Raw genomic sequence first — 27,097 nt, forward strand, 5'->3', positions numbered from 1 at the left:
AAAATGAATAGTCACGTATCTCATACCGCCTATTCTCGCTAAACAAAAGCCATGTCCTGCGGATTTACTATAATGTCCTAGTGACCAGTGGACCGAGTGAGCGCTATGGAGTTTTATGTCGCAGTGTTGTTGGGCGCCGCGCTCGCACTAACTGCTAAAGGTATGCTCGAACAGTTTATGGATATTGAATTAGAAAATAGTTTCGCGAATTCCAATGTTTGTTAATTTGTGAATAGTTTCATCTGTTCATACTACTACATTAATAGGAAAAGTAACTGCTCTCGTGGCTAAACTACAAGTACAATTTTAACAAATATGAGGCGTCAATAGATTTATATAAATATGCTGCGGCCTGTGGGTAGTAAAAGCTGTAATCTTTTTATTTATAATTTTTAGGTAACTGTTTTATTATTTTTTCTTGTCTAGATAAATTTGATTTTTCGAAAGTGCACTTACTAAAATATATAATATAACTACTTTAGACGCGGGAGAGCCGTGCTTCGGCACGGATGGGCCGGCTCGACCGGAGAAATACCAAGTTCTCACAGAAAACCGGCTTGAAACAGCGCTTGCGCTGTGTTTCGCCGAGTGAGTGAGTTTACCGGAGGCCCAATCCCCTACCCTATTTCCTTCCCTACCCTCCCCTATTCTCTTCCGTTCCAATCCCTACCCTCCCCTATTACCCTTAAAAGGCCGGCAACGCACCTGCAGCTCTTCTGATGCTGCGAGTGTCCATGGGCGACAGAAGTTGCTTTCCATTAGGTGACCCGTTTGCTCGTTTGCCCCCTTATTTCATTAAAAAAAACTGTTAATATAAATGAATGTTAAAGTTATTTTAAGCGTTAGTTAAATGAACATAGGTACTTACATTTCGAGAGAAATATCCTATTTGTATGTAAGCTCTACATGTACGTTATTATAATTTGAAACAAGCTTAATGTTCAATAATTACTTCAAATGTATTACATTTTGATACAAGAGATTCCAAGCGTTCAAACACGATTTTAAATCAGTGTATATTATTGCGTTTCACCGTACGAGGATTTAGGCAGCTGAATTGCTTTCAATTTATTCGAAATTAGGTAATAAACATGCAAATACTAATGATTTGAGTGTGTTATATACTAGTCAAAACAAAATAAGGGCCACGCGTCTTTTTTGTTGTTTGAATCGATTACTTTCTTTTAATGCATTGTTTGCATTGTGGCTGACGGTTTATGATTGTGTTAGCACACGTGTTAGCAAAGATTTCTTAAGTACCCCACTTGGATATTTTTTTGAAATGGATAGTTTTGGACACTTTATTGTAACCACATGACTCTACCTGATTTTAAGACAGATTTTAAACTCATTTCAAATAAAGATTTCGTCAGGGGCAGTTAAAGTTTTGTTTTACTAGTGCCTTAATTATCATTTTGAGGACATCATGCAGAGAATTCGACGACATATGGACTTAGCAACCGTATCTAGGGCCGTAACATTACTGCAAGAACTCCATTCACAGCGTTCTGTGGCGTTGCAGCTCGGTTTTTCTCGGCGAGCGATTCAAAATGCTTGGAATCGATTTCAAGAGACTGGGGCACTAACCAGAAGATGGGGATCTGGTAGAGTAAGAGCAACCACCGCACAGGAGGACCGCTACGTGCGCTTGACGGCCCGTAGAGAGCGCGCCAGCACAGCCCGCTCTATACAAAACCATCTGCGGCAGGCGACGAGAACCAGCGTCAATGACCAAACGATTAGAAATCGGTTACACGAGGACCAGCAGTTCTCCAGAAGACGATTAGTACGAATTCCCTTAACGAGTGCTCATCGGGCAAACCGATTATCGTTTGCCAGGCGGCATCTCGTATGGAATATGAGTGATTGGAGCAGAGTATTGTTCACTGACGAGTGCAAAGTGAAATTTTGTAGTGATGATCGTCGCATTAGAGTCTGGAGACGTGAAGGGGAGCGATTTTCCGATGCCTGCATACATGAAAGTGATAGATTTGGGGGTCCTAACGTTATGGTGTGGGGAGGAATCTCTATGTCTGGCAGAACCGAGCTAGTGATTCTCAGTGGAGGTACGATAACGGCTCAGCGATACATCGAGGAGGTCATAGGACCCCACGTGGCCCCATATGCACAAAGAGTTGGCGCAGGATTCCACCTAATGCACGACAATGCTCGCGCACACACAGCTAGAGCCACCAGGGAAGCCCTAGAGTCCGCTGGTATACAGGTCTTGCCCTGGCCTGCGAACAGTCCGGACCTGAACCCCATCGAGCACATGTGGGACATCTTAAAACGAAAGGTCCGAAGCACTGACCAACCCGTCCACAATGAGAAACAGCTGATCGACGTGCTGAAAAGAAGCTGGGAAGAAATTCCGCAAGAAACAATCGTTCACCTTTTTTTTTTTTTTTTTTTATTATAAAATTGGGGCCGTCTATGGACTGTTCGTCCATATCCTTTTTTTGATATTTTATTATTTAGATTTTTCGCACCAAGGATAATTGAAATAATATTATGAATTTTAATTAATTGTGGTCACTTTTTTTTTTTCTTCTTTTTTTTTTTTTTTTTAATATATATGTGTATATATATATATATTTAATAGAATAGAGTATAATATGTTATACATATAATAAATAAATATATATATTTATTGTTTTATAAATTGCATAATAATTATATTAAGGGGCTTCATTACGTGAAAATACCATATTGCCCGCAGAGTTTTCCTTCATTGCTCATTCAAATGTAAAGAGAGTACTCAATATAAAATACGTAATGATAGCTAATTTATTGACCTTCATTTCCTTTTTAAAAAATTCTAATTTAGAAGTATAGTTTACGAGAAAAAAAATAAATTTGAACGCAATAATTTTCCTACAAATATTGTGTTAATTCTGTTGTTTCAAAATATATTGCCAGAAATTTTGGCTCAAATTATGAGTATTTATGTCATTTACAAATGTGTTTTCTTACATTTTTATTTAATGCAATATTTTATTAGATATGACAACTTATAGCTGTTTTTGAAGAGAGGGGTCAGAGCGGGACGCGGGCGGCAGACGGCTGCGCGCCTTTGCAGGGGGAGGTTGTGTCGCTTCGCGTCGCTGCGCCTACGATTTAAATTACGTAAAATCAGGCACGCCATCTGTCATAATTATACAGAACTACAATGAACTTGCTTTGCTATAGTAACATGCATACGCACCGAATAGACGGCGGCGTGGGCGTGCCCGATGTCAAGGTCACAAATGCACGCGATTGCGATGCAAATTTTTTTAAAATATTATATTATCCTATCCGCGCTACCTAAAAATGTCGCGCGGAGGCTTAGGACTAGGGCATCGAAACCCGGACCCTTTTTTCAAAACCCGGGTTTTCGGGTTTTTTTTATCGAAAACCCGGGTACCCGGATTTTTCGGGTTTTTTTGGGTTTTCTTAAAATTCAAAGATTAACGAAGCGAAAATACTTAAAATATGATTTTCAGCGATTGCCAACACGTTTTCAGTAAAATACTATTTAAATACCATAGTGTGCGGTCACATACTTTTAGAAAAGCGACCTCTCCTATTATACATATTGGATCTTATCAAAGCTAGGGATTAAGATTTTCGGCCCAAGATTAAGTATTACAACAAGCTTCACCTCCAAATTGCATAATTATATTATTAAATGTATTTGTTTTTTATTGTATATAAAAATCTATCAAGAATTTTTGAAGACAGTAAATGGAAGAATAACCTTAAATATAAAACGTATGCCAACAAATCTTTATTTCATCTTTTACATTTTTATTGCTGATTGTCACGTTATTAATAATTATTTGGTCCTTATTGATGATATACCTGTAATTAAATTTTTGTGCCTAGTTTTTACTTGAAATTGCCTTTTGTCTGCCTCGCTACGGTATGAAGCCGAATATTCTTTGCAATTTAAGGTAACTTTTCTGTTATCCAACAAACTGGAAAATCTTACTGAAAATTTTTACATTACACTACACCTCAAAGCTTTTTGTAGTCATTAGTTCTAGTCACAATAGACAAAATTCATGTCAGATTACCATATAATTGATCAGACCAGACCATAATATTATGGCAAATGCGGAATGTTGCTTTTAATGAATTTGGAAGATTAACCATGGTGGCATGCTGTTACACACAAGAAATTGTCTCTGGCGCTGGTGCTGATAAAAACTCTGCTTGTTATATTTCATCTCGATTCACCGAAATCACGTGTTTTAGTAATTCTGCAGTGAGTATGATATCCACGGCCGGCTAAAGAAAGCCACCATTCGTCCTATTATGTGTTACCAACATCAGTCTCTCAACCAATAAAAAGCAATCTGCCGCATTTGTCAGACGGCAATACAAAAACATGGGTTCAAAATATACTTGATGGAAACTCCTCGGCATGGTTTTGTCAGTTTCTAGGGGCTGGTTGCTCTCCTGGAACCTTTTTACTGATTGCATTGTCTTCATATTGTCGCTTTTTGTTATGTTGTGAATATAACAAATAATGACAAAAAGCATAACGACAAACAAAAACCTTTAAGTGTTTTTAGTAAGTTAGACGACTGAAAATAATGACTTTAAATTGCAAAGAAAACTGGGTGTCATACCGCAGCAGGATACAATAAATATTTTTTTGTAAAAATACTGTATGCAGCCAAAAATCGATCAGCATAAATTATTACTATTAATTTGACAATCAGCAATAAAAATATCTCATTCGAATAAAATTTTCAGTTTATGAAAGGAAATAAAGATTTGTTTACTTATTATTGACTTTTTGTGACTGTAAGATACCTGTGATTGCTTTATAAACGATAAAATTCGGAAAAGTGTTTTTAATAATATTTTATTAAATATTAAAAAATAAGCCATCATCATCATCATTGTTCCATACACTGTCTTCAAAAATTCCTGACAGGTTTTTATATATTCCAAAAATACAAATATCCCTAAGACCTTATTGATGGGTGTATTTTATCACCAACAAGTTTCAACGTTTTGTCACCTAGTGGCTGACTTGCCCATCATCAAAAGTCTACGGTACTTTCAGCAGACTTACTTCTAAGTCTTTAGAACCCTTTGAAGCTGTCCACACTTTATTTTGTAAGCCTGTGATCACATAATAAACAAAACTGTAGTCAATCACTGAATGTTGATTGAAAACTATAAAATAAGTTTAACAAGACTTGGCTTCTATGAAATTTGAAAACTTTTTGCGAAGGACAGATTGTTTGAAGAGACTTGGCTTTTTTTCATTGAATAGTTTTGGTAGGTTTTTTAAAATATGTATTATTAATTATTATTAATAAATATTTTTATGACAATTAGTCTTTAATGCTCCTAAAACGAAACTTTTTCTTAAAAATATTATATGTTGTGTAATTATGACCAATATAAATAATTAAACCTATACAATATGTTATAAAATTTGTTATAAATACCATTAAATCAGGTCTGGCCTTTAATAATTATCAAAAAAACGAAAAACCCGAAAAGCTCAAAAAACCCGGGTTTTCAGGTTTCGGGAAAACCCGGTCTCGATGCCCTACTTAGGAGTTAGGAGGTTGCGAGTTTTCTTATGGATATTTCCTCCTCTTTAAGAATCTTTTTTTTAAACTTCTTAAATGTTAATAGTTCCGGAGTTTTTAACAAAAAACGTAATACCTTTTTTTAGGCAACCTAATTTGCTTATAACTTTTGCAATTTTTTGTGTGCTAATACACGCTTCCGATACATTTTTCTAGACGTCTTCCCGAATCTAATGAGCTATCGCACGTATTTTTATGACCCTTATCTCTATATTTCGCCATTCTCAACTTATCGCTTAGACTAGTAGACTTCTCAAGCGATACTATGTACTTATTACAATAATGAAGATAAAGTTTAAAACCGTATGACACTGAAAGTGCTCGCCTCGCCGCTGCCATTCCGGTGTACAGCAGCCCTTAGGGCTGCTAGTATAATAATTTTATTCTCGAGCGTGTACACTGTACAGTTGTGTCGAGTAGATTTACCATGGATTATTTACTAATTTATTATTTGGCAAAAAACGTCCACGGAAACAACGTCGACTACTAAAAGCGAAGGCACACGGCGCGCCGCGCCGCGTTACTTCTGAATAAAAAATTAAAAAAAAAGTCAATAAATAAGCTATCATTCATTACCTACGTATTTTTTGAGTACTTACTCTAGTTACATTTTAATGAGCTAAACATTCTGAAGGGATTTTAAAACAGCAATTTGAATAAATAACATTTTGAAGAAAAAACATTTGTTTTACCCAATTAATAATAAAATATTCCAAATAAATGTTGTAAAAAAGCAATTAATAAAAATCAAATTTTCATCGCGTAGCGAACCTGAGACTCATAATGTATGTTGAATGTTCATGCTTACCTGACCATTGCGCTACCATGACTCACTAACCTTTTGTGAAATAAGCAAACTGTCTATAATAGTTTTCCTCTTTACATTAAAATATGTATTTTAGACTGCGTTGTGTTGATTGTTCGATATTGCACTAGATGTCGTTATTGCGAATGGCGCGGGGGTGAGGTACGGAAGTGGGGTGTGGAAACACTCGTTTGCCCAAGGTCATTCGCGTATTGGAGCCCCTTAATGTTTTGAACGGTGAGGTCCCAGTCGGTGTGGCGGCCAGTAGATCCGACATTTTCCGATTTCCTTAGATTTTATGCTGCTCCACCCTTTGCCTTTAGATGTTGTGACATTGGCTTGGTGGAGAGGGGTCACTCAAGCTGGGTGGAGTTTCTAGGTTGTTAAAAAGATATCGTTCTGTGTCGAATCTACCCGCCATGTGGCTTAGGACTTTATCGTTCCTGTCTTTTATCGTTCACCTTGTGGAGAGTGTACCTACAAGACTGGAAGAGTGCATTAGAAAACGAGGAGGCCATACCAGATATTAAAAAAATAATAATAATTGAACACCTTTTTATTTTTTAGTTATTCAGTTATTTCTTTCTCTATAATTTTCCCTCAAAATTTGATTTTTCGGTATAAGATGTTTTAAAATATTTTTTTAATCTTTTTTTTCATTAATTTAAGATTAATTAATTTTAAATTAATTAATATAATATCTAATTTATTCATTAATTTATCCTGTAATCGCATAAATTCTTGAGGGCACTTAAAAAACGTGGTGGCCCTTATTTTGTTTTGACTAGTATACATAGATATTTGTATCACATCATATGATGAAGTAGCCATTAATGATGTTTACTAGCCAAATAAAATTTACCCGTAAAATTAAAAATGTAACATAACATTATATTATGTCTGTCTGTTAGTCACGCTAAAACTCGATTTGGCTAATTTTAGTCTTGAAATATTCGTGGGAAGGGAATTGAAGGGAAGTAATACGAAGTTCACAGGGTCATCTAGTAGTTTTTATAAAATTAAAACACATTATTTTAATCAAATAACTATTTTTCTTTTAAATTAAGTTTAAATATAAACTATTAAATGTATAACACATTATCAAGGACATATCATACAAATTTTTAGTTTAAAAGTGTGTAGACTCTTATTTAATTTAATTATAAAGTGTTTTTTATTTATTTATTTTGGCAGGTATACAAACAAGTAAAAACCAATGTACTATAACAGCATGCGAAGTGTTGGACATCATAAACAGGGAACAGCAAACAGAGAGGCCCAGTTCGGGATGTGCTAACGACATACAATGGAGGAAGCTCGACAGAAGATTACAGGCTATAGAGCAACCTGGTAATATTTACCTTTACTATAAAAATATATACTAATATTATAAAGCGGAAGAGTTTGCTGTTTGTTTGTTTGTTTGTTTGTACGCGCTAATCTCAGGAACTACTGGTCCGATTTGAAAAATTATTTCAGTGTTAGATAGCCCATTTATCGAGGAAGGCTATACTCTATAGGCTATATTTTATCACGCAGACTAATATGAGAGAATAAACAGAGGAAAATGTGGAAAAAACGGTGAAAATTATTTGAAAGGGCTTATGACTTATCTCACGAACTACTGGAGCAATTTTTCTTTTATTTGGATCACAGATAAGAAGTAGACCACGTGAAGGATCATAGGCTATTTTTTATGGACTAATTTGTCTGTGAAATATCTAATTTACTTGGGCGAAGCCGTGCGGAACATCCAGTTATTTAATATACAAATATACAAGTTATTAAATCAGTACATTTTCGTTCGATACGAAACTCTATGTACTTTCGCCCAAAAACAATAACTATTTTTGTAAACTTCGGTAAGATTTTTTATCAACCTAATGTTGCCAAAATTAGTTTTTTGTTTATATTTTTTAATTTGTTGTACTGTAGAGTATAATAACGATAGCTGCAGCCGAGGGTGCCAAAAAAAAGCAAATTTTAAATAATACTTTATTAATTATAAGTTTAACATTAATTAAAATTAAAATTACTAAGTACGAATTACAAATTAAGAGTGATTCCCGACTGAAGTGAAGTAAAATAATGAGGTCTTCTGCTGGTCGCACGATGGTGGTGGCCGCTTCTGCTGAGTTGAATATTCCCTCGAACTGATGTCGAAATCTCGCACCGTGTCAACCGTGTGCGGTACAGCGAGGTAAAGCTGAGTGCACACTTGGGTTTCTGAATATTAAAATAAAGGTGTGGATACACTTATAATATTGAGGTGTACTGTCGTTAGGATGGTGTAACAGTATTTATATATTAAAACGCCTCCGTGGTCTAGTGGCTAGAGCGTCGCTCTCGACTCCGGAGGTCGTGGGTTCGAATCCCGCGTTGGAAACATGTTATTTCCAAGTTTGGTTAGGACAATGCAGGCTGATCACCTGATTGTCTGACAAGTAAGATGATCCATGCGTCGGATGGGCATGTAAAAAGTCGGTCCTGCGCCTGATCTCTCGCCAGTCGTGTCGGTCTTCCGTCCCACTGGGTTATGAGAGTAAAGGAATAGAGAGTGCTCTTGTGTACTGCGCACACACTTGGGCACTATAAAATTACTCCTGCGTACCTGGTCTGGTTTCAATGAAACCGGCCACCGTCACCGAAACCGGTGTGGGAGTATTAACAGTATTGTAAATAAGCGTTGTTTTTCTTGCAACATACATTTTAGTATCATTGTTCGCAACACAATACTAACCACTACGAATAATAAAAACTAAGGAAGAGGAACTGTGTCAAAAAATTTATTCCGATTCTACCAAATGTGACCCGAATACATGCATGCCTTATTGCAAAAAGAGACCGAAGACATGCAAGAATTTTGTGTAATAATTATTATAGAAGTGACAATTATTGTCAACGGCTTTATTTAGTCAATTTGAATGTAGTGTTTCGTAATTCGTAGCTATTGTCATATTATAGTGTGCGGTAGAAGTACGGGAGTTTCATTAGGGCCAGGCCACAACACTGCGTTGTGGCGTCGCATCACAAAAACAACATCGCACAGAAATGCGATGCGATGTCGGAGCGCAAAATTTCATTGCAAATAAGTCACTATCGCATCGGGAATTTCCACGATTTGCGTTCTGCGTCGTCGTAGATTTTTACGTTGCGACGTCGGAACGCTGTGTTGTGGCCTGGCCCTTAGTTTTTAATATTCATAGACTAACCATGAATATAGTTAAATACGTCTTGTTGATGCCCACAACTCAGTTGCGCAAAAAGGTCGTTTATCACGCAGGAACTGTAAATTTTTCTGTTATAGAAGTATCCTATGTCCTTTTCCGGGACTCAAAGTGTCTCCATACCAAATTTTATCAAAATTGGTTAAGGTTGGGTTGTACCAACAACTTTAACTATAACTGTAACTTTAACTACAATGCAAAATGTCAAATCTTTGGTTAAAGTTAAAAATGGATGCCATCAAGACGCCATAATATTTAACCATAACCATAGAGCTCGACAAGGTTTTAAATGCACGTGGCAAAAAACGAACTCGTTAGTCATCATACAAAAACGCCATTTATGACAGTTCTCCCTTACCAACAGCGCCCCCCGCCCACGTTCATATCTTTGTTGGACCAGCTGTCATCTGACAATTTCTCTGGTCAAAGTTAAAGTTAAAGCTAAATTTAGCCTTAACTATAACCATAACTTTAACCACGCCTCTGGTGTACCCACACTTAGTAGTTTAAGCGTTAAAAGGTAAGAGACAGAGAAATTTTGCGTTTATAATACGAGTAGGGATGGAAAGGGCCATCGTATTTTAACAACGATGAATTGTAAAATATATCGAGACTTTTAAAAAAAGTTTTACAATGAAATGAGTTTGTGACTTTTGTTCGCATGAGTGAGTCTGTATTTAGCCGCGACCATCGAAGTAAAAGTAGCGTTGTTAATGGAAAAAGTGTGTTTGAGGTCTGAAAGAACTTTCGACATCTCATAAGGGGCAAGTTGAGCTAAATATATTATGTATAACACGAGTAAGTGTAACAATGTCGCTATGTATGCATAGTATGTATAATAATATAATAATAATAAAATCTATGGACGCTTCACATCACGTCAGTCTGGCCCCGTGCTAAGTACCTGAAGGACTTGCGTTACAGGTACCAGACAACGGAAATAAATTTAATACTTTTAACTATACATATATTTAAGATTTTTATTATATGATTACACATATTTAATACACATCCAAGACCCAGGAACTTTTGAAAAACTTTTTGTTCCATCGGCGGGATTCGAACTCGCGACCCCAGGCTTGGGCTACCAACAGCCCACCAACTGAGCCACGGAGGTCGTCATATTATGTATGCATGTTTACTTTAATATAATTAACAAAAATAAGTTCTTTGTCGTTAACAAATTTTTTTCTAGACAACACTTTGAGTTAAAAGAGTGATTACAGCTGAACAGCTGTAATCTCTGTAAAATCCAATTATATTATGACGAGCTTTTGCCCGCGGCTTCGCTCGCGTTAAGAAGTATTATTATATACAAATTTTCATCCCCTATTTTAACTCCTTGGAGGTGGAATTGATCAAAATCCTTTCTTAGCGGATGCCTACGTCATAATATCTACCTGCATGCCAAATTTCAGCCCGATCGGTCCAGTGGTTTGGGCTGTGCGTTGATAGATCACCATGTCAGTCAGTCACCTTTGAGTTTTATATATGGCTGCTGTTAAGCATTGGTGTTTCATCCCACATGAAATCGGGTTTTGAGTTAATAATGCAGATTTGTTCTTTATAACATAAGGTTTACGACAGTGAAATCCATTTTTTTGAAAACCTATTGTAGCATATTCTAGAGTACAAAAATGGTTAATGCTTATTCTTCTTAGTGAGGTTTTGTATACAGCATTTATGTACTATGTTTCTAAAATGATTTGCGCTTAAACCGCTGAACCGATTTTGATAAAATTTTGTATGCGGATACTTTGAATCAATTAAAATGATATTAGATACTTTTGTCCCGGAAAATGTACGGTTTCCGCGCAGTCAACAACAATGAATTTGGTAAAAGATATCGATATTGAGTACATGTAGATATTACGTAAGGTTTTGGAGAAGGACATAGGATAATATTTTTTATCATGGAAAATGTTCAGTTTTCACGCAATAAACTTTATTAATTTGCGTTTAAGCTGCTGAACCGATTTTGATTAAATTTAGTTAATGTAGAAATAATTAGTTTATCACGTGCAGAGTTGGGCAAAAAGTAATTAGTAATTTTAATCAGATTACAAATTAATCAGATTGATGAAGTAATTGTGTATCTGAAATTACCCGTAAATTGATTAATAATAATATGTATAAAATGTATTCTAATTATTTTAGTTTGCAATTAGATTAATAATTTAATTAGACTATCGCTGGTAATTATAATAAATAAAAAAAACTCCCACACCGATTTCGGGGCGGTGGCCGGTTTCAATAAAACCAGGCCAGTTACGCAGGAGTAATATCATAGTGCCCAAGTGTGTGCGCAATACACAAGAGCACTCTGGGTTCAATGAAACCAGGCCAGTTTCGCAGGAGTAATTTTATAATGCCCAAGTGTGTGCGCAATCACAAGAGCACTCTGGTTTCAATGAAACCAGGCCAGTTACGCAGGATTAATTTTATAGTGCCCAAGTGTATGCGCAATACACAAGAGCACTCTGGTTTCAATGAAACCAGACCAGTTACGCAGGAGTAATTTTATAGTGCCCAAGTGTGTGCGCAATACACAAGAGCACTCTCGTTTCAATGAAACTAGGCCAGTTACGCAGGAGAAATTTTTATAGTGCCCAAGTGTATGCGCAATACACAAGAGCACTCTGGTTTCAATGAAACCAGGCCAGTTACGCAGGAGTAATTTTATAGTGCCCAAATGTGTGCGCGATACATAAGAGCACTCTGCGGGAAGCGCGGGAAGGGAAGAAGAAGCGGGAACTCTCTGTCCTTTTCCGATACATAACGTATCTGAATACCAAATATCATCAAAATCCATGTAGCGGTTTAAGCTGAAATCATTTTATTTAACGTCTGGGAACCGTACATTTTTCCGAGACAAAAAGGATCCTATGGCATTTTCCGGGACTCAAAGTATCTCCATACCCAGTTTCATCAAAATCTGTTCAGTGGTTTAGGCGCAAAATAGGAAATTTTATAACGCGGTAACCGTACATTTTTCAAGACAGTAATTATCTTATGTCCTTTCACGAGAGTCAAAGTATATGCACACCAATTTTCATCAAAATCGGTTCAGTGGCTTAGGCGCAAATCATTTTTGTTTATCATACGGGTACTGTACCTTTTTCCCGGATGTAAAGTATCCTATGTCCTTTCCCGAGACATAACGTATCTGTATACCAAATATCATCGAAATCCACGTAGCCGATAGCGGTATAAGCTGAAATCATTTTTATTTAATGCCTGGGAACCGTACATTTTTTTTATAAAAAGGACCCTATGTCCTTTCCCGGGACTCAAAGTATCTCCATACCAAATTTCAGAAGAATCGGTTCAGCGGTTTGGGCGTGACAAGGTAATTTTATAACATTTTGTTAAAATTAAAGCACTTAAATTTGTATTGCAAGAACAAATCAGAATTTTGCATTTATGTGAAATAGCACAAACGACATTAATGCTATGTAATAAGCCCTATAGCAATATTGCATCAATCATTTTTATACGTTTTCTCTTAAAACTGAATGTAAAATTAAAATGTTTTTTCATAATCATAATCTACGCATTTCAACAAAAAAAAAAGATACCGCACAATAACATTTTTTTGCTTGAAATAAGCAGAAAATAAAGATTATTCCAAAAAAACTTAAAACACCGATTACTCAAAACTAGTCCGATGTGGATGACACACCAATGCTTAACAGCATCCAATTATATAGATTCCTTAAAAATAAAATAATTATGTATACATGTTAATATAAACATAGGACTCGTATGCGTAACGTAAAATAACTCATAATAACCTCCACGTTTTTTGTAAGTCGGTTAAAATAATATTGAGTTATCGTAAAACCAAGTTAATATAAAATGTTGTTATGCGTAGCAGCATTCGTAGCGCGCTACGTTAGTACGGCTACGCTGCTACGAAATATTTAAACGTGCTTAAAGGTGCTCCGTCGCCGGGAGCATTCGCTTGTAATGTAACGTTACAGAGTCGAGCACATCAGTGAGGAAGGAGAACCGAACATTACAAGCGCACCTTGTAATGATACAATGTGTAATAACTTGATACGAGTACAACTTGTAGCATCCATGCTACGTGACAATGAAGTCAGCTTGCTATGGAATGCTCAAAGTCGAATCTTACATTACACGCGATTCGCGAATGTTCGTCAGTTAGGGAGGTAGTATTGTAATGTAAAGGTGGCTTTCGGATCTTTGCCGCGAGCGACCGCGACCGGTAAAAATTCAAATAAAATGCTACTTTATGTTATAGAATATAGGTATCATTTTCTACTGACATTTGTGTGGCGACTAGCGACCCATGCTGCCGTCGGCGGCGGCGTAACAACTAGTGGTCGAGTAAAATGGAACCTATAGCCTTTGTCATAAAGTGGCATTTCGTTTGAATTTTCGTCGCTCGCTGTGGAAATCAGAAAGCCACCTTAATGCTCAAAGTCGAATCTAAAATGTTACATTACACGTAATGCTCGCAGTGAGGAAGCACCTTAATAATAATAGTAATACTAATAGCACAATTAAATGGAATATTGCTTGAGAATTTATTTATCACGAATTTATAATTATAGCTGAAATACTTACCACCAAAAAATACAATTATCTCGTAGAATGTATGATTCGTGCGTGCTACTTTTATGAGATTCTGTTTCTACTGAATTCTAAATATTTAAATTTTAAAGACATGAATTTAAACACAATGACTAACATTTTGTAATATTCGGACATTTACTCATTTTTCCCTTATAATTTGAAAAAATCCTTGTAATCTATCTACTTCATCACCTGGCTAATATATCTGGCTACAGATAAAATGCACAGTTTTTCAAATAATTTCCCGGCCCTACAGCGTCAATTTATGGAAAAAATTACGATTTTTTTACTGTTAATTATCGTCTTCATCTTCACTCACTCACTCACGTCTTCATTTGTGTATGGTTATATTATATTTCTGCGCGTGCGCTGCAATAACTAAATATTCTTAAATATTAATATAGCAACACGCACCATAGAACCTTAAAGTTATTGTTTTTTTATAGATTAAATCTATATAATATGAATACGCGAGCGAAACACTCTGGATCCATTTTGACGAAAAATGCGGAAACGTAGGTGATTAAAATTTTGCACAGTTATAGTTTATATGGTGAAGGAGTACATCGAGCTAATATTATTTTGAAACTAGCTGTTGCCCGCGACTTCGTCCGCGTCAGCAAAATGTGTTGAAAAGAAAATGAAAAAGAGAGAAATTTTCCCCTTCAGACAAACAGACACTCCAATTTTATTTATATGTATGTATGTATGTATAGAGTATAGATGTATAGATTATGCTTTTATCATATTTTTTTAACAAATAAAACATTACACACACTACGACACACACACTAGGAGATTTTGATTGACAAGCCACAAGTGTGTATACACACGAATTGTACTCTTTTATTTATGGTTGAAGTCTGTTGTCATATTGAAAATAGATTTAGTTTTTTTTATTGAATCTTAAATACTGTTAGACAATAATTGTTACACGGCCAGTCTGTCATTATTTGACTTTATTAATCTGAGACTGTCGAAGGAATTATGTCTAAAAAATAATAAAGTCAATATTTTGACAATAGAAATAGAAAAGCGTTGAAAACTAATAATTTAATTTTTTATTTGAGGTCGAATTTCGACCATTGGGCGATCTCTAGTTAATTGAAAACGTTTAAGTAATCGAGAAATGTTTTCAAATTCCAGAACAATCGTTCGAGTTGTAATTGAAGAGCATCTCAAAACAAGAAATAATTACTTAAGACCAATTAATTAAATATTCAGAACTAAGCCATAACAATCTTCGCCTCTATAACAATTTATCTTAAGGGGTGTTGAAAGCAAACTTAACTAAGTATTTAATAATGCATTTTTATACTTGATAATAAGCCACGAATTGTTGAATGTTTTAAACATAAATATTACATTAAGTATATTTGCGAGGGCTGTACTAGCGACAACACGATATTATATCTATTATAAAAAAACACAAAGATGCATCTAATTTTCACATTTTTTTAAATATATATCCAAAACTGCATTCAACTGAGTCAATAATTACACATAACGTAAAATTCTATTACCGAGGGACTGGAAAGGCGAATTTTGTAAATTTTGTATTTAAATATAAAATTTATCGAGTTATAACAAAAATACTTTGGCGCAGATTCCGCGTCGTTTGTATTTACCTGGCATGTATGAATGAGTTTCTATGAATTATGAATATTTCTTGCTTCATTCGTCCACTTTTATTTAACCTAATTGAATAGGTTAAAATAACAAATTTCTAAAATATATTTTTTGCCTTTTAGGGTTCCGTAATGGCGAATAACGGAATCTTTAACGACTCGTCATGCCTGTTTGTCTGTCTGTCCGTATATCACATCACATCCACTTTTCTCAGAAACTGTAAGCTTTAATATTAAGTATCATTTATCACACAAAAGAAGAAAAAAAAATCGTGACAGTTTGTTAGCATGCTAATGTCCAGTAATACTCCTAAAGCAAAATTAAACCATTACATCAGTTAGACTGAACCTACTGCATACGAAATGTACGAGTAATCTAGAAAACAGGTTACCAACATGATTATTAGGGTAAATAGGGTTACACTGCTAAGCTTCAATTGATATTATGCTCATTACAGTATTATTTTAAAGATGATCACACATTTATCAGCAAACACGCGCCATATGTGCCGCATTTTAGAATTCGTTGTATGAAATACGAAACCTCGCACATTCGTCCGCACCGTTCGCGCCGCATTTTGTGTACTATGCGGTGCGTACGACGCGTACGGCGCGTACGTTGCTGACAAAATATGTGCGATCAGCTTTAAAGTGCTACAAAAGATGTTCTATTTCATATGTATTCCGAGGCAGGACCTAATAGAAAAAAGATAATTGTTATCTCCGGCAAAATAAATATAATGACATGTTCAATAATTCTCTTCGTGTATAAGTAATCAAGAGGAAAAACTCACTGAGGCACTTCTCCGATAACAGTTATATAATATTTTTATTACCCATCCGAGTGGCCTTTTTCTAATAGGAATGGATGACCGAACATGCCATTACTGATAATGCTTCTGGCCCTTTAGCCAAGACGTTTTCCTTATCGCTTCTTTATAGAATCGCCGATCAAAATGTATGGAATTGACATAAGCGTTCGTTAATATGAAGTTGACGTTCGACTCGTCTAATGTCAATTCCATACATTTTGATCGGCGATTCTATAAAGAAAACGTCTTGGCTAGAGACTCAAATGCTATTACAACAATGAAAAGAGCCTTCGAGTAAATATTTCTAATCTAAAAAAAGTTCCAGTAAATATTTAACAAATACCTGCAAAATTAGACTCGGATTATTATAGCTCTATTCGACAAAATGATAGGCTATTATGATGCGCTATATAAAACCTTACTTTTACTTTAATAAAAATATTAAATACTGACAGATTGTTAAGTCTCGCGACAAGCTTTTATTATCATGCAAATTGTATAATATATAGAGGTTATAAGTTATAACTTAATAGTTGAACATTTTAGGGAGAAATTTATTTTCTTCATTTTAGAAATAAAACCTTTTTTTTTCAAAAAGTTTTTGTTTATATTTTTTTTTGTTTAAATTTCTTAATTTAATAATAAACTTTCTAGTATGGACGATAAGCTACGGTCACTCTCGCTGGCGCCAGTGTTCCAAGAGCGTGTGTCGGTGCGACGCTAACCACCGCCTGCTGAAATGCTGGAGGGCGGGTCTGACGTCGCTCTCTGCTGATTTGGTCGTCCCCGCCGACCTCTATACAGTGTAAGATAAATACATGTAATATATTATTATTTTTAACAAAAAATTAAAACCGACTTCCAAGGTAAAAACAATAATAATATGAACTAAAAAGTATTAAATAGCTCTTACTCTTTAATATTGCCTTTTTCAGAATTCGTCTAAATCTTAACTATTTCTGTACATACTACAGTCTTCATTACTTTGAAGTCGGTACCAGTTCCAAAAGTTTCAGATATTCTGACATTGACTGAACTCACGATTAAATTAGCTGGTACCAGAGTAGACAGAATGTCTATTGTGCTGATACCGACTTCAAAATAATCGAAAAAAAATGCGATGCTGCAATTTCCAAACTTTTATCTTTAAAGGTTCAGGAGTTCTGTTCAGTGTCTCTGGGTCCAGGGACACCTTCGTATGAAATTTCACTTATTTGTAACATATGTTTAAATTACGAGTACTAGAAACAACTTCTTAACCACTATGTGTGTTTTAATTTTCAAGGATTTACCTCGACTGCCCATAGATTCCATCATCAGATCACCACTTTTGTAATTGTTATACAAAATTTAGATTAAATCCTATACAACAACACAAGAATTTTAAAAATCGGTCCACAAACAGCGTAACAATCATCAAAAACATCAGCTTCGATGCAAAATATCATGGGTCTAAACTAATTGGGTCGTATTGACCCATGGTATAATTATAATTGTGATGATGATGATGAATCAAATTGATATATTGGCTTATGCTTTCAGTGGTTAAAACAACGCAAAAATCCCCGAACATGTATCTATTAGGGATTCAAAAGTTCTGTTGGGTACCTTCGGATCCAGGGTATAACCTGGTGTGAAGTCTTACTTTTTGGTAGCATAGGCCTCGAATACTTTAGAAAAACTTGAAATCACTATATTTCCATACAAATTTCAAGGAGACCCTTCGATTCCTCAAGTATCCCATCATCAGATCACCACTTTTATGAACACGTTACCAAATTCAAGTTAAACCCTACACAACACAAAAAGAATTTTGAAAATCGGACCACAAACGGCTGAGTAATCGTTGAACATACAAAAAAGAAGATATATACAGCCGAACGTATTACCTCCTCCTTTTTTGGAGTCGGTCAAAAATAGCGAGAAATTGTACAGTAGTGAGTGTGGCATAGCGCTCCACCCCGACAAGTGCGCCATATAGCCATTCTGCTGATAGGAGATTTCCAATATCATGTTGTATGGGATAGGGATGATGACAAGGTCAAAGATAAGCGAATTTTGTTAATAAAATAAAGAAATCACGGTAAAAAATAAGTGTTCCCAAAATTTCAGCTTGATAGCATTTGTATTTTTTTTGTTACGCGCCTTCAAAGTTGGATATTCAAGTCGAATTTTTTTTCAATTAAATTTCTTAATATTTGTATACAATTCGATAACTCATGCAATTAAAAGCATCTTTTGTTATGAAACCACTTTCATAAACGCAATATTTAATATACCTGTCGAACAAAGTTGTCTCCCGCTGCGTACAAACGACGAAAGACTGACGTCATACTTTCGTAGCACTTTGTATGGAGCGTTTCGGGCAGGTCTTTTTTATGAGATATTTGAATTGTCATATCTTGGTGAATTTTTAAGCTATCATAGTCATTCTTTCAACAATGTTTCTATTTTTTAAGTGTCTTTCAATTACCGATAAGAAAAAAAAAATAGTCATCATGCCTATGGCGCACTTGACGAGGTGGTGCGCTTTGCCACACTCACTATAATGTTAATAATTATCACTCGTCACGTCACGTCATTTTGCAACGTCATTTTTTAGCAGCTCAGCCAGTTACCAACCTGACCATTAAGATGTTGCAAAGTGACGAAGTGATGCGATGTGATGCATTTTTTTATTACGCATTTAAAACTAAACTTAATAAACTACACTTACTTGATAAAATACAATTTTTCCGCGGTTTTGGGCTGCCTCATTTACTCATGCATTTTTTGACTTATGTAATGCTATTTGGTAGTCATCTAGTTTAAAATTAAAAATGTTTAATTTCTAAATTGGTTAGAAATTATTATCTACTTATGGCCGCATTCAGAGACATTTAACGATGATTAAACTTCAAGTTAATGAAGAGTTTGGCATAATATTATGTATGGGGCTTATGTCAAAATCTTCATTTAATTACCTAATTAATATGCGCCTCTGAGTGTGATAGTTTGAGTTATCTTACAGTGCTTACGAATAAATTTAATTCAATATTTAAACAAACTTGCTTGAACCACCCAACATTCGTGCCGAAGCATGGCTCTCCTGGGCACACATGGCACGAATGGGCCGGCTCGACCGGAGAAATACCACGTTCTCACAGAAAACCGGCGTGAAACAGCACTTGCGCTGTGTTTCGTCGAGTGAGTGAGTTTACCGGAGGCCCAATCCCCTACCCTATTCCCCTCTCTTCCCTCCCCTATTCCCTTCCCTTCCTTACTATATTAACCTATTCCCTCTTAAAAGGCCGGCAACGCACTTGCAGCTCTTCTGATGCTGCGAGTGTCCATGGGCGACGGAAGTTGCTTTCCATCAGGTGACCCGTTTGCTCGTTTGCCCCCTTATTTCATAAAAAAAAAAAAAAAACTTTAGGAACATTTACAATAAAGTCATAATAATATTATATTTATGCAAACTATGGCGGTTACTGTGACGGTGACCGGACACACCTTTCGTCTTCCCTCTGACAGTCCATTAGCGAAACAAAGCCTTACGTAATGTCTATGACTCAATTTACTTTATACACCTACTTTCAATCAGTTTTCTGCGCTTCGTAATAAAAGCTCAACTTAGAGTCTTGGAGTCTTTATTAATATTATAAATGTAAAAGTGTGTGTGCGCCTGTTACCACTCACCAATATACGCCTAAACATTTACCCCCTTACCTACGAATAATAAAAACTACCCCTTACAAATAAACGTTGTATAAGCTTTGAATAGTTATACAGTGTTTTGTTCCTGTCACACAAGTGACATTTTTAATTGGATTGAAGAAGATAAAACACTGTATAACTATTCAAAGCTTATACAGCGTGTAAGGGGGTTAGTATAAAGATATATTTTTCTCAATAGACTATACCTAGAACAGCGACCACGAAAGGTCGAATCTGGGACCGTGAAATATTGTAATGTATTTTATACCAAGTATCAATTAATACATAGATAAAGTACCTTTGTTAATTAAAATAATATTTTGAAGCTACATAGGACAAGTGTGTTTTTTCTGGACCTCGTTAAAATTTTTCCACAGTATCCGGACTCCAACTAAAATTACTTGCCGACCCCTGCTATAGAATATACAAGATAAAAAATCCTTACAAACAAAAAAACCTTTACTCGATTTTAGGTCTAAAGCTAATTTTTATCTTTTGAGACAGATCCTTATTCAGAAAACTTAACCCTTTCCTCGTGTTAACGCGTTAAGGAGACAAGCTTTCAAATATTTTTTCCAAAGAAAATATACAAAATATTTTTCCACGGACGCAGAAGGAAAGTTCTTCGAATATTAAATATACATTTTCTACAAAATACTTTTATCAAAGTGAATAATACTTGTATACACCGGTGTACCTCACTTTTAAAAATTTACTATAAGTCTGGTGTTTTCTCACTTAGAAATATATCAGGAAACTGTTTGTCAGTCTAAATATTTTTAGATTGTAGCAAAATATAAGCATAACGATGAAAAATATAATTTTTCATCGTTATGTTTATTTATATATTATGTTTATAAATATTATACTTTTCAGTGATCTCGGTACAAACAAGCTACGAACCCTTCACAAAAGCACGTTCAAGGGTATGAAGTCACTGACCGAGCTGGACATGTTCGACAACCACGTGGAGTTCCTGCCATCTGGTATATTCGATCCGCTGGTCAACTTGAAAATTTTGTAAGTTAATGTCATAGTAAAAGGAGGGGAAGTACGTACGTACGTACGGCACACAACAAAATCTCGGCGAGTTTTAGAGGCTGGTACTCGCCGAAATTTTGTTGTGTGCCGTGTGGCGACGCATTGATACTATGGCGCACACATACAAGCCGCGCGCGGTGCCTTTGTATGGAGATAACTTACTCCCCTCCTTTTACTATGTTAATGTGGCCACTCATCTCTTCATCACCGTTTGCTATCGATCGTTTCTATCCATGGCAAATGAACTATTGCGAGCTGTTTATTTAGAAAACAAACATTACAACTTACAAGGACTATCTTCATACCGTAATATTTAATCCAAATCGGTTTAGCGGCTTCAAGGCAAACATACAATTTCGCATTCAAGAATATTATGCCTACATGGTAACGTCTTTTACAATTTACAAAACGAAACAAGATTATCTGCGCACTGCACTGAAACGTTATTTGCAAGTCAAAAAGGATTTTATTCTAATAAGCACTTAAACCATACGAGTACAATTACAGATTTCAAATGCAAGATTTTATTCCAGACGTCTGCAGCGGAATTATTTGGAGGAGATAGACGGTGAAGCCTTCAGATTTACTAAGAAATTGTTCCACGTCGATCTCTCCAATAACTACCTTTACACTCTCCCTGAAAGATTGTTTGTCAACAATTCTTATTTGGAGACCATTGATATATCAAACAATAGAATAGTTTATATGCCCTCGGACACGTTCGTCGGATTGAGGTCATTACTTATCCTAGACTTATCCAAGAATAAGATCCAGAAAATCGAAAACGGAACGTTCGTCCTGAAAAAACTTCAGATTCTGAAACTCTCCGAGAACAAAATAAGCAATATAACAGAAAATGCCTTCGACAATTTAGTTTCTCTAGAAACGTTGTTACTAGATAAAAATAGCTTGCAGAATATACCTGCGTGCCTGTTCCAGAATTTGTACTGTTTGACATACTTGGATATATCGAGCAATCATCTGACCACGGTAAGTTTATGCCATAATAATTTTAATTGTTGTAAATAATCACCTCGGTGAAATAATAATAGAGTTATTTCGGTAATTATAACACAAGATATTGTATTGTGTTGTGTTATTTTAATTAACGAACTGAAAAATTTATTTGCTCAGTTTGTTTCATTAAAATCGGCTTCTGTCTGTGAAATGTAAATAATGGATTAATATTTAAAAAGCTGACGAGTAAATTACTGTACCTGGGGAATACAATTTAATTTAAACTAGTGTTTGACATTGACATTATAATTGAGCGAACTTTTCATTTCATTCTAGTAATTTTAATTAATTAGTTTACGTGGAATTAAGCGAATAACATGTCAAAACCAATTTAACTTTTAAGCGATTACCTACCCCATATGTTTACTACAACAAGCATAATATTATTACCGCTCCTTTGTAAGAAAAGTTCTCTAAAATTAACCTGAATCGACTCTTCATAATAGGGTGATTATTTTATTGTTGTACAATGCTTTGATGTGTGCTATAAGTTAGAAGTTAGAAGTAATTACATTCATAATCAACATTTAGTGCCCTCTACATAACAATGGTCACAGGTTGAATTTCTTTCGGTCCTGGGCTAATTTCTTTAACTGTGGGTCCATTCCTTTATGTCATCTACACATTTTCTTCTTCGTCTACTAGGTGGTCTCTTTCCTGGAAATCTACCCTCTATGATCGGACGTATAGATTCGGACGTATAAATTCATATTGCGATCCTCTTTGTAGGTGACCGAAAAAGCGACCTTTCTTAGGATGAAGATATTCATTAGATGGCGTTCACAATCCGCCCTTAATAGTTTTAATAAACTTCTTTATTGGATATAAGTTATTGTGACCAAGAGATTTATAACATTTTACGTAGTGTCCACATTTCAAACGCCTGTATCCGTCGACAACTATCTTCGTTTAAGGGCGAATTCGACCAAACTGGAGTAAAATTTTACTCGAGTATAACTGTCTCCTAATCTAAGAGTAAGCTGGTTTTGCGTTTTTCCAACTTCTAATCCAAGAATGAGGTAATTACACGGGAGTAAATATTTACACGGGCTATTTTGGTGGAGTAAATATTAAACTGAGAATAGTTGCACAACAGCACAATAGACATAACGACATATCATTCTGTCTACTCTGACAACAGGGTTCAACTGTCACGGTCGGTGTCATTGTGAACTATAATTGACATTTTATTTCATACTCTTTGAGTAACTTGGTAAAATGCAAACGATAATACCCTAGAGTAAATTAAAGGAGTAAAATTATTCTCATGATAGTTATACTCGTGTAACTTCAAGTTTGGTCGAATCGGGCCTAACTAATTTAACATTGCTGACATGTAAACACTTTTTACATGTCAGCAACGTTTTATGTTATTAGTTATAAGTTTTAACTTTACTACTAAAGATTTTGATACTCTCAAATGGTGTCTTTCACTCGTAATACTTTTAATTAAATACATAATTATATTTTAAAATTAATATGATACCTTTTCAATCGCGAAAAGATAGCTCGAAACGCTTCAGAATTGGTAAAGTATCGATTCAGTAACGAATCTCATTACCTGCGAACGTTTCAGCTAACGGGTCTAGAATTCCAAAACCTAATGGAACTGCGCCATTTGGACATCAAGGACAATTATATCACCCAGCTGCCCGACGACGTCTTCGTGAATTGCACCAATCTGGAAAAGTTGGATCTGTCCAAAAACAAGTTGAGGTTCTTGAACTATACTGCCTTTAATGGTTTAGAAAACTTGACCACTTTGATACTGTCGGAGAACCAAATACATGAAGTGCATTTCAAGACGTTTATACTACTGAGGAATATAACGACCTTGTAAGTGAAGTTTATATATTTTGTGCGTTCATTTCACTGTTTTACTTTTCACTATTTAAATTTAGGCCGGCAACGCACCGGCAACTCTGATGTTGCGAGTGTCCTTGGGCGACGGTAGTTGCTTTCCATCAGGCGAGCCGTTTACTTGTTTGCCCCCTTTTTAAAAAAAATTGTAATGTGTATGTTTTATGTGCGAGAGTTTCATATAATATTAGCTGTCCCGGCAAACGTTTCTTTGCCATATAAATTATTTCACCCATATTATTTTATTGAAGTGACTAAATAAGTATGTCACCATGGCAACGTCCATCGCTATCCCGTCGCACAAACAATGGTCGCCGTCAGTCTCGAGTTGTAATAATTTACTATTATTTATTCAACAAATGCACTTATCAATATAAAAAGTAGCCAATAGCCGATTCTCAGACCCACTGAATATGCATATAAAATTTGGTTAAAATCAGTAAAGCCGTTTCGGAGGAGTACGCGGCCTAACATTGTGACACGAGAATTTTATATATAAGATAATATCAGACAACTATGATTTCCGCGAGGCTCCACTCCTGGAGGCAGGGCACATATCCTGGCAGGGTCGCCATGTGAGGATGGGCCCTGATAGGTGAAATGAAACACTCGACGACTTGGTTAAGACTAACTTTATTGTAGTGTAATTCACTTACTTATACTAGGTACATACTTACTATACTACAAGATAAAGAATTACTCAGAAACCGTACACTGCGCTTTCCCGCAAAAAAGTAGCCTATGTCCTACCCCGTGTTATATCTGTGCCAAATTACATAATAGCTCTTATTATAGTAAACACATAAGATCGTGATCATCAACTCCAAACTTGCTCGGAATAATACAAACCATGTTTTTTAAATTAAACTGAATAACGATATAACTCTCAAAATCGTGTGCCAGGTACCTGGACAATAACATGTTCCCATCTCTGCCGTCTCGCACCCTGGACTACATGCCGAAGCTGGCCAACGTCAAGCTCTCCAACAACCCCTGGCATTGCGACTGTCACGCGCTGTACATTTCCGCGTAAGTTCATGATTGCAGCTGCTGAAAAAAATATTGCCGTGGAAACTGAGCATTGTATTGGAGAAATTAATTCATGCGCAGATAGTCCGCGCTCAACTTTATGATTACTAAAAATATTAGGTAGGTAGCATATTAAGAGGAGTCCACACCGCTCTTTTTTCCATACAAACGTTGTCCCATGTTTCCTCCCTGGATAATGCTAGTAGAGTTATAATTTTTTTCTTGAATATCTATGGCCACTAATACAATGCCCCTATGTTTTCTTTTTTTTTTCAACTATAATTATTAAATAAGATATGAACATTCAAAAACCCAAAAAAATGGCCATATTTTCCGCTGTGTTCAAACATCCAGAAAACAGATTTGGCTAGATTATACAAAAAAAAAACATAGGAACACAGCTCAAGCCTTTCTTTAATCTTTGAAAAAAAGGCTTAAATCGGTTAAGTTTTGGAGAAGGAATCAAGGGACAACGAATAGTTGATTTTCTGCAGTTGTCTCTATCGCGTTCTGCGGTATAGGCTTGAGGTAAGGGAGACAGCTATAGATATTACACGTACTTTTTTTCATTTCTCTAGCCCCTGGTGTATCCTCTTAACTTGTACGAGTAATAATAAAAATATTCATAATATCAGGTATTCATAATGTTATAATCCCATCTTCATAAAATCCCATTATCAGCTGGTATTCATATAAGATGGCTAATATCTTAAATGACTATTCTGGCTTAGTTAATTATTTTTGGTGTCGGCGACTGCCGAAGAAGAATCCTTATAGTAATTATTGGAGATCTACATCTATCTGCCTATTTTATTAGCATGTTGACACTGTAAAGCCATATTTTAATGGACAAATACAAGAACAAATCTACAAAATTCGTTGATTTTAATTTTAATATTTCTTAAATAACGTATTTAATTACGTTGTGTTAATGAAAGAGTGATTACCAAAAAAACTCCGTCTGAGAGAAATATTTACTCGGTTGGATTTACAGAAGCGTTGTTTCGAGAAATCCGCTTTTTAACATCAGAATAAATAGGCGGAGGCCGAAATTTTGCCCTTGCAGAATGAATGAGAAAGAAATTGAATTTGAATAAATTTGTTTTAAAATTAACTTACTAACTGAAATCTTTTTATCATAGTTTGATAACCTTTACTTTAGTGATCTGAGACATTTCTTATTTTCCTGCCCTAGGTGCGTAATGTACTATTTAATAGAAGCAGTAATCATTTAAATATCTTATTTGTGATGAAAAATATGACTAACACTATAAATGTAACTATTCATTCTAATTAAATTTTTACAATCAAATCACTTCCATTAATCATTAATGTCATAATAAGTATGTAATTTTTGGTAATAATTTTATCGTTTGCACTATAATAACCATATAACATCTATTCTCAGATGGGTCCGTCTAAACGAAATGAAGATATGGGACTACTCTCCAATGTGCGTGTCGCCGTGGTACCTGGAGGGCCATTTCCTGAAGAAGCTGAAATTCCCCGAGCTATGCACGGGCCAGTGGGCCAGCATGGTCAATTTGGCCCCCCGGCTGCCCATGCAAACCCTTCTCGCTCTAAACGTCAGCGTACATAGGAACGAGAAGAGCTTCGAACAAAATGACTCCGACGATTCTAGCGAGGATTGGGAATAGGTCTCTGAAGTTTGAAAAAGTGATATCATAAGCCCCATCGTCCTTGCAAAGTATTATTGTGTTCTGAAATAACATTCGTATTAGCATATTATCTTTATAATATTATGTTAACCAGTATTTGTAGA

At 35.5% G+C, this 27,097-nt stretch overlaps 1 protein-coding gene across 1 annotated transcript; it reads left to right on the forward strand.

Moving 5' to 3' along the window:
* Window positions 1-27,003, forward strand: LOC121731299 (leucine-rich repeat-containing protein 15-like). The gene is made up of 8 exons (XM_042120668.1): window positions 1-160; window positions 7,597-7,752; window positions 17,326-17,476; window positions 21,244-21,387; window positions 21,942-22,398; window positions 24,002-24,261; window positions 25,189-25,314; window positions 26,723-27,003. Exons 1-8 carry the CDS (start codon window positions 106-108, stop codon window positions 26,970-26,972), a joined length of 1,599 nt encoding a protein of 532 aa, XP_041976602.1. The 5' UTR covers window positions 1-105; the 3' UTR covers window positions 26,973-27,003.
* The last annotated feature ends 94 nt before the right edge of the window (window positions 27,004-27,097 follow it).

This window comes from Aricia agestis, chromosome 10 (genome assembly GCF_905147365.1).
Source record: "Aricia agestis chromosome 10, ilAriAges1.1, whole genome shotgun sequence".
Lineage (NCBI taxonomy): Eukaryota > Metazoa > Arthropoda > Insecta > Lepidoptera > Lycaenidae > Aricia > Aricia agestis.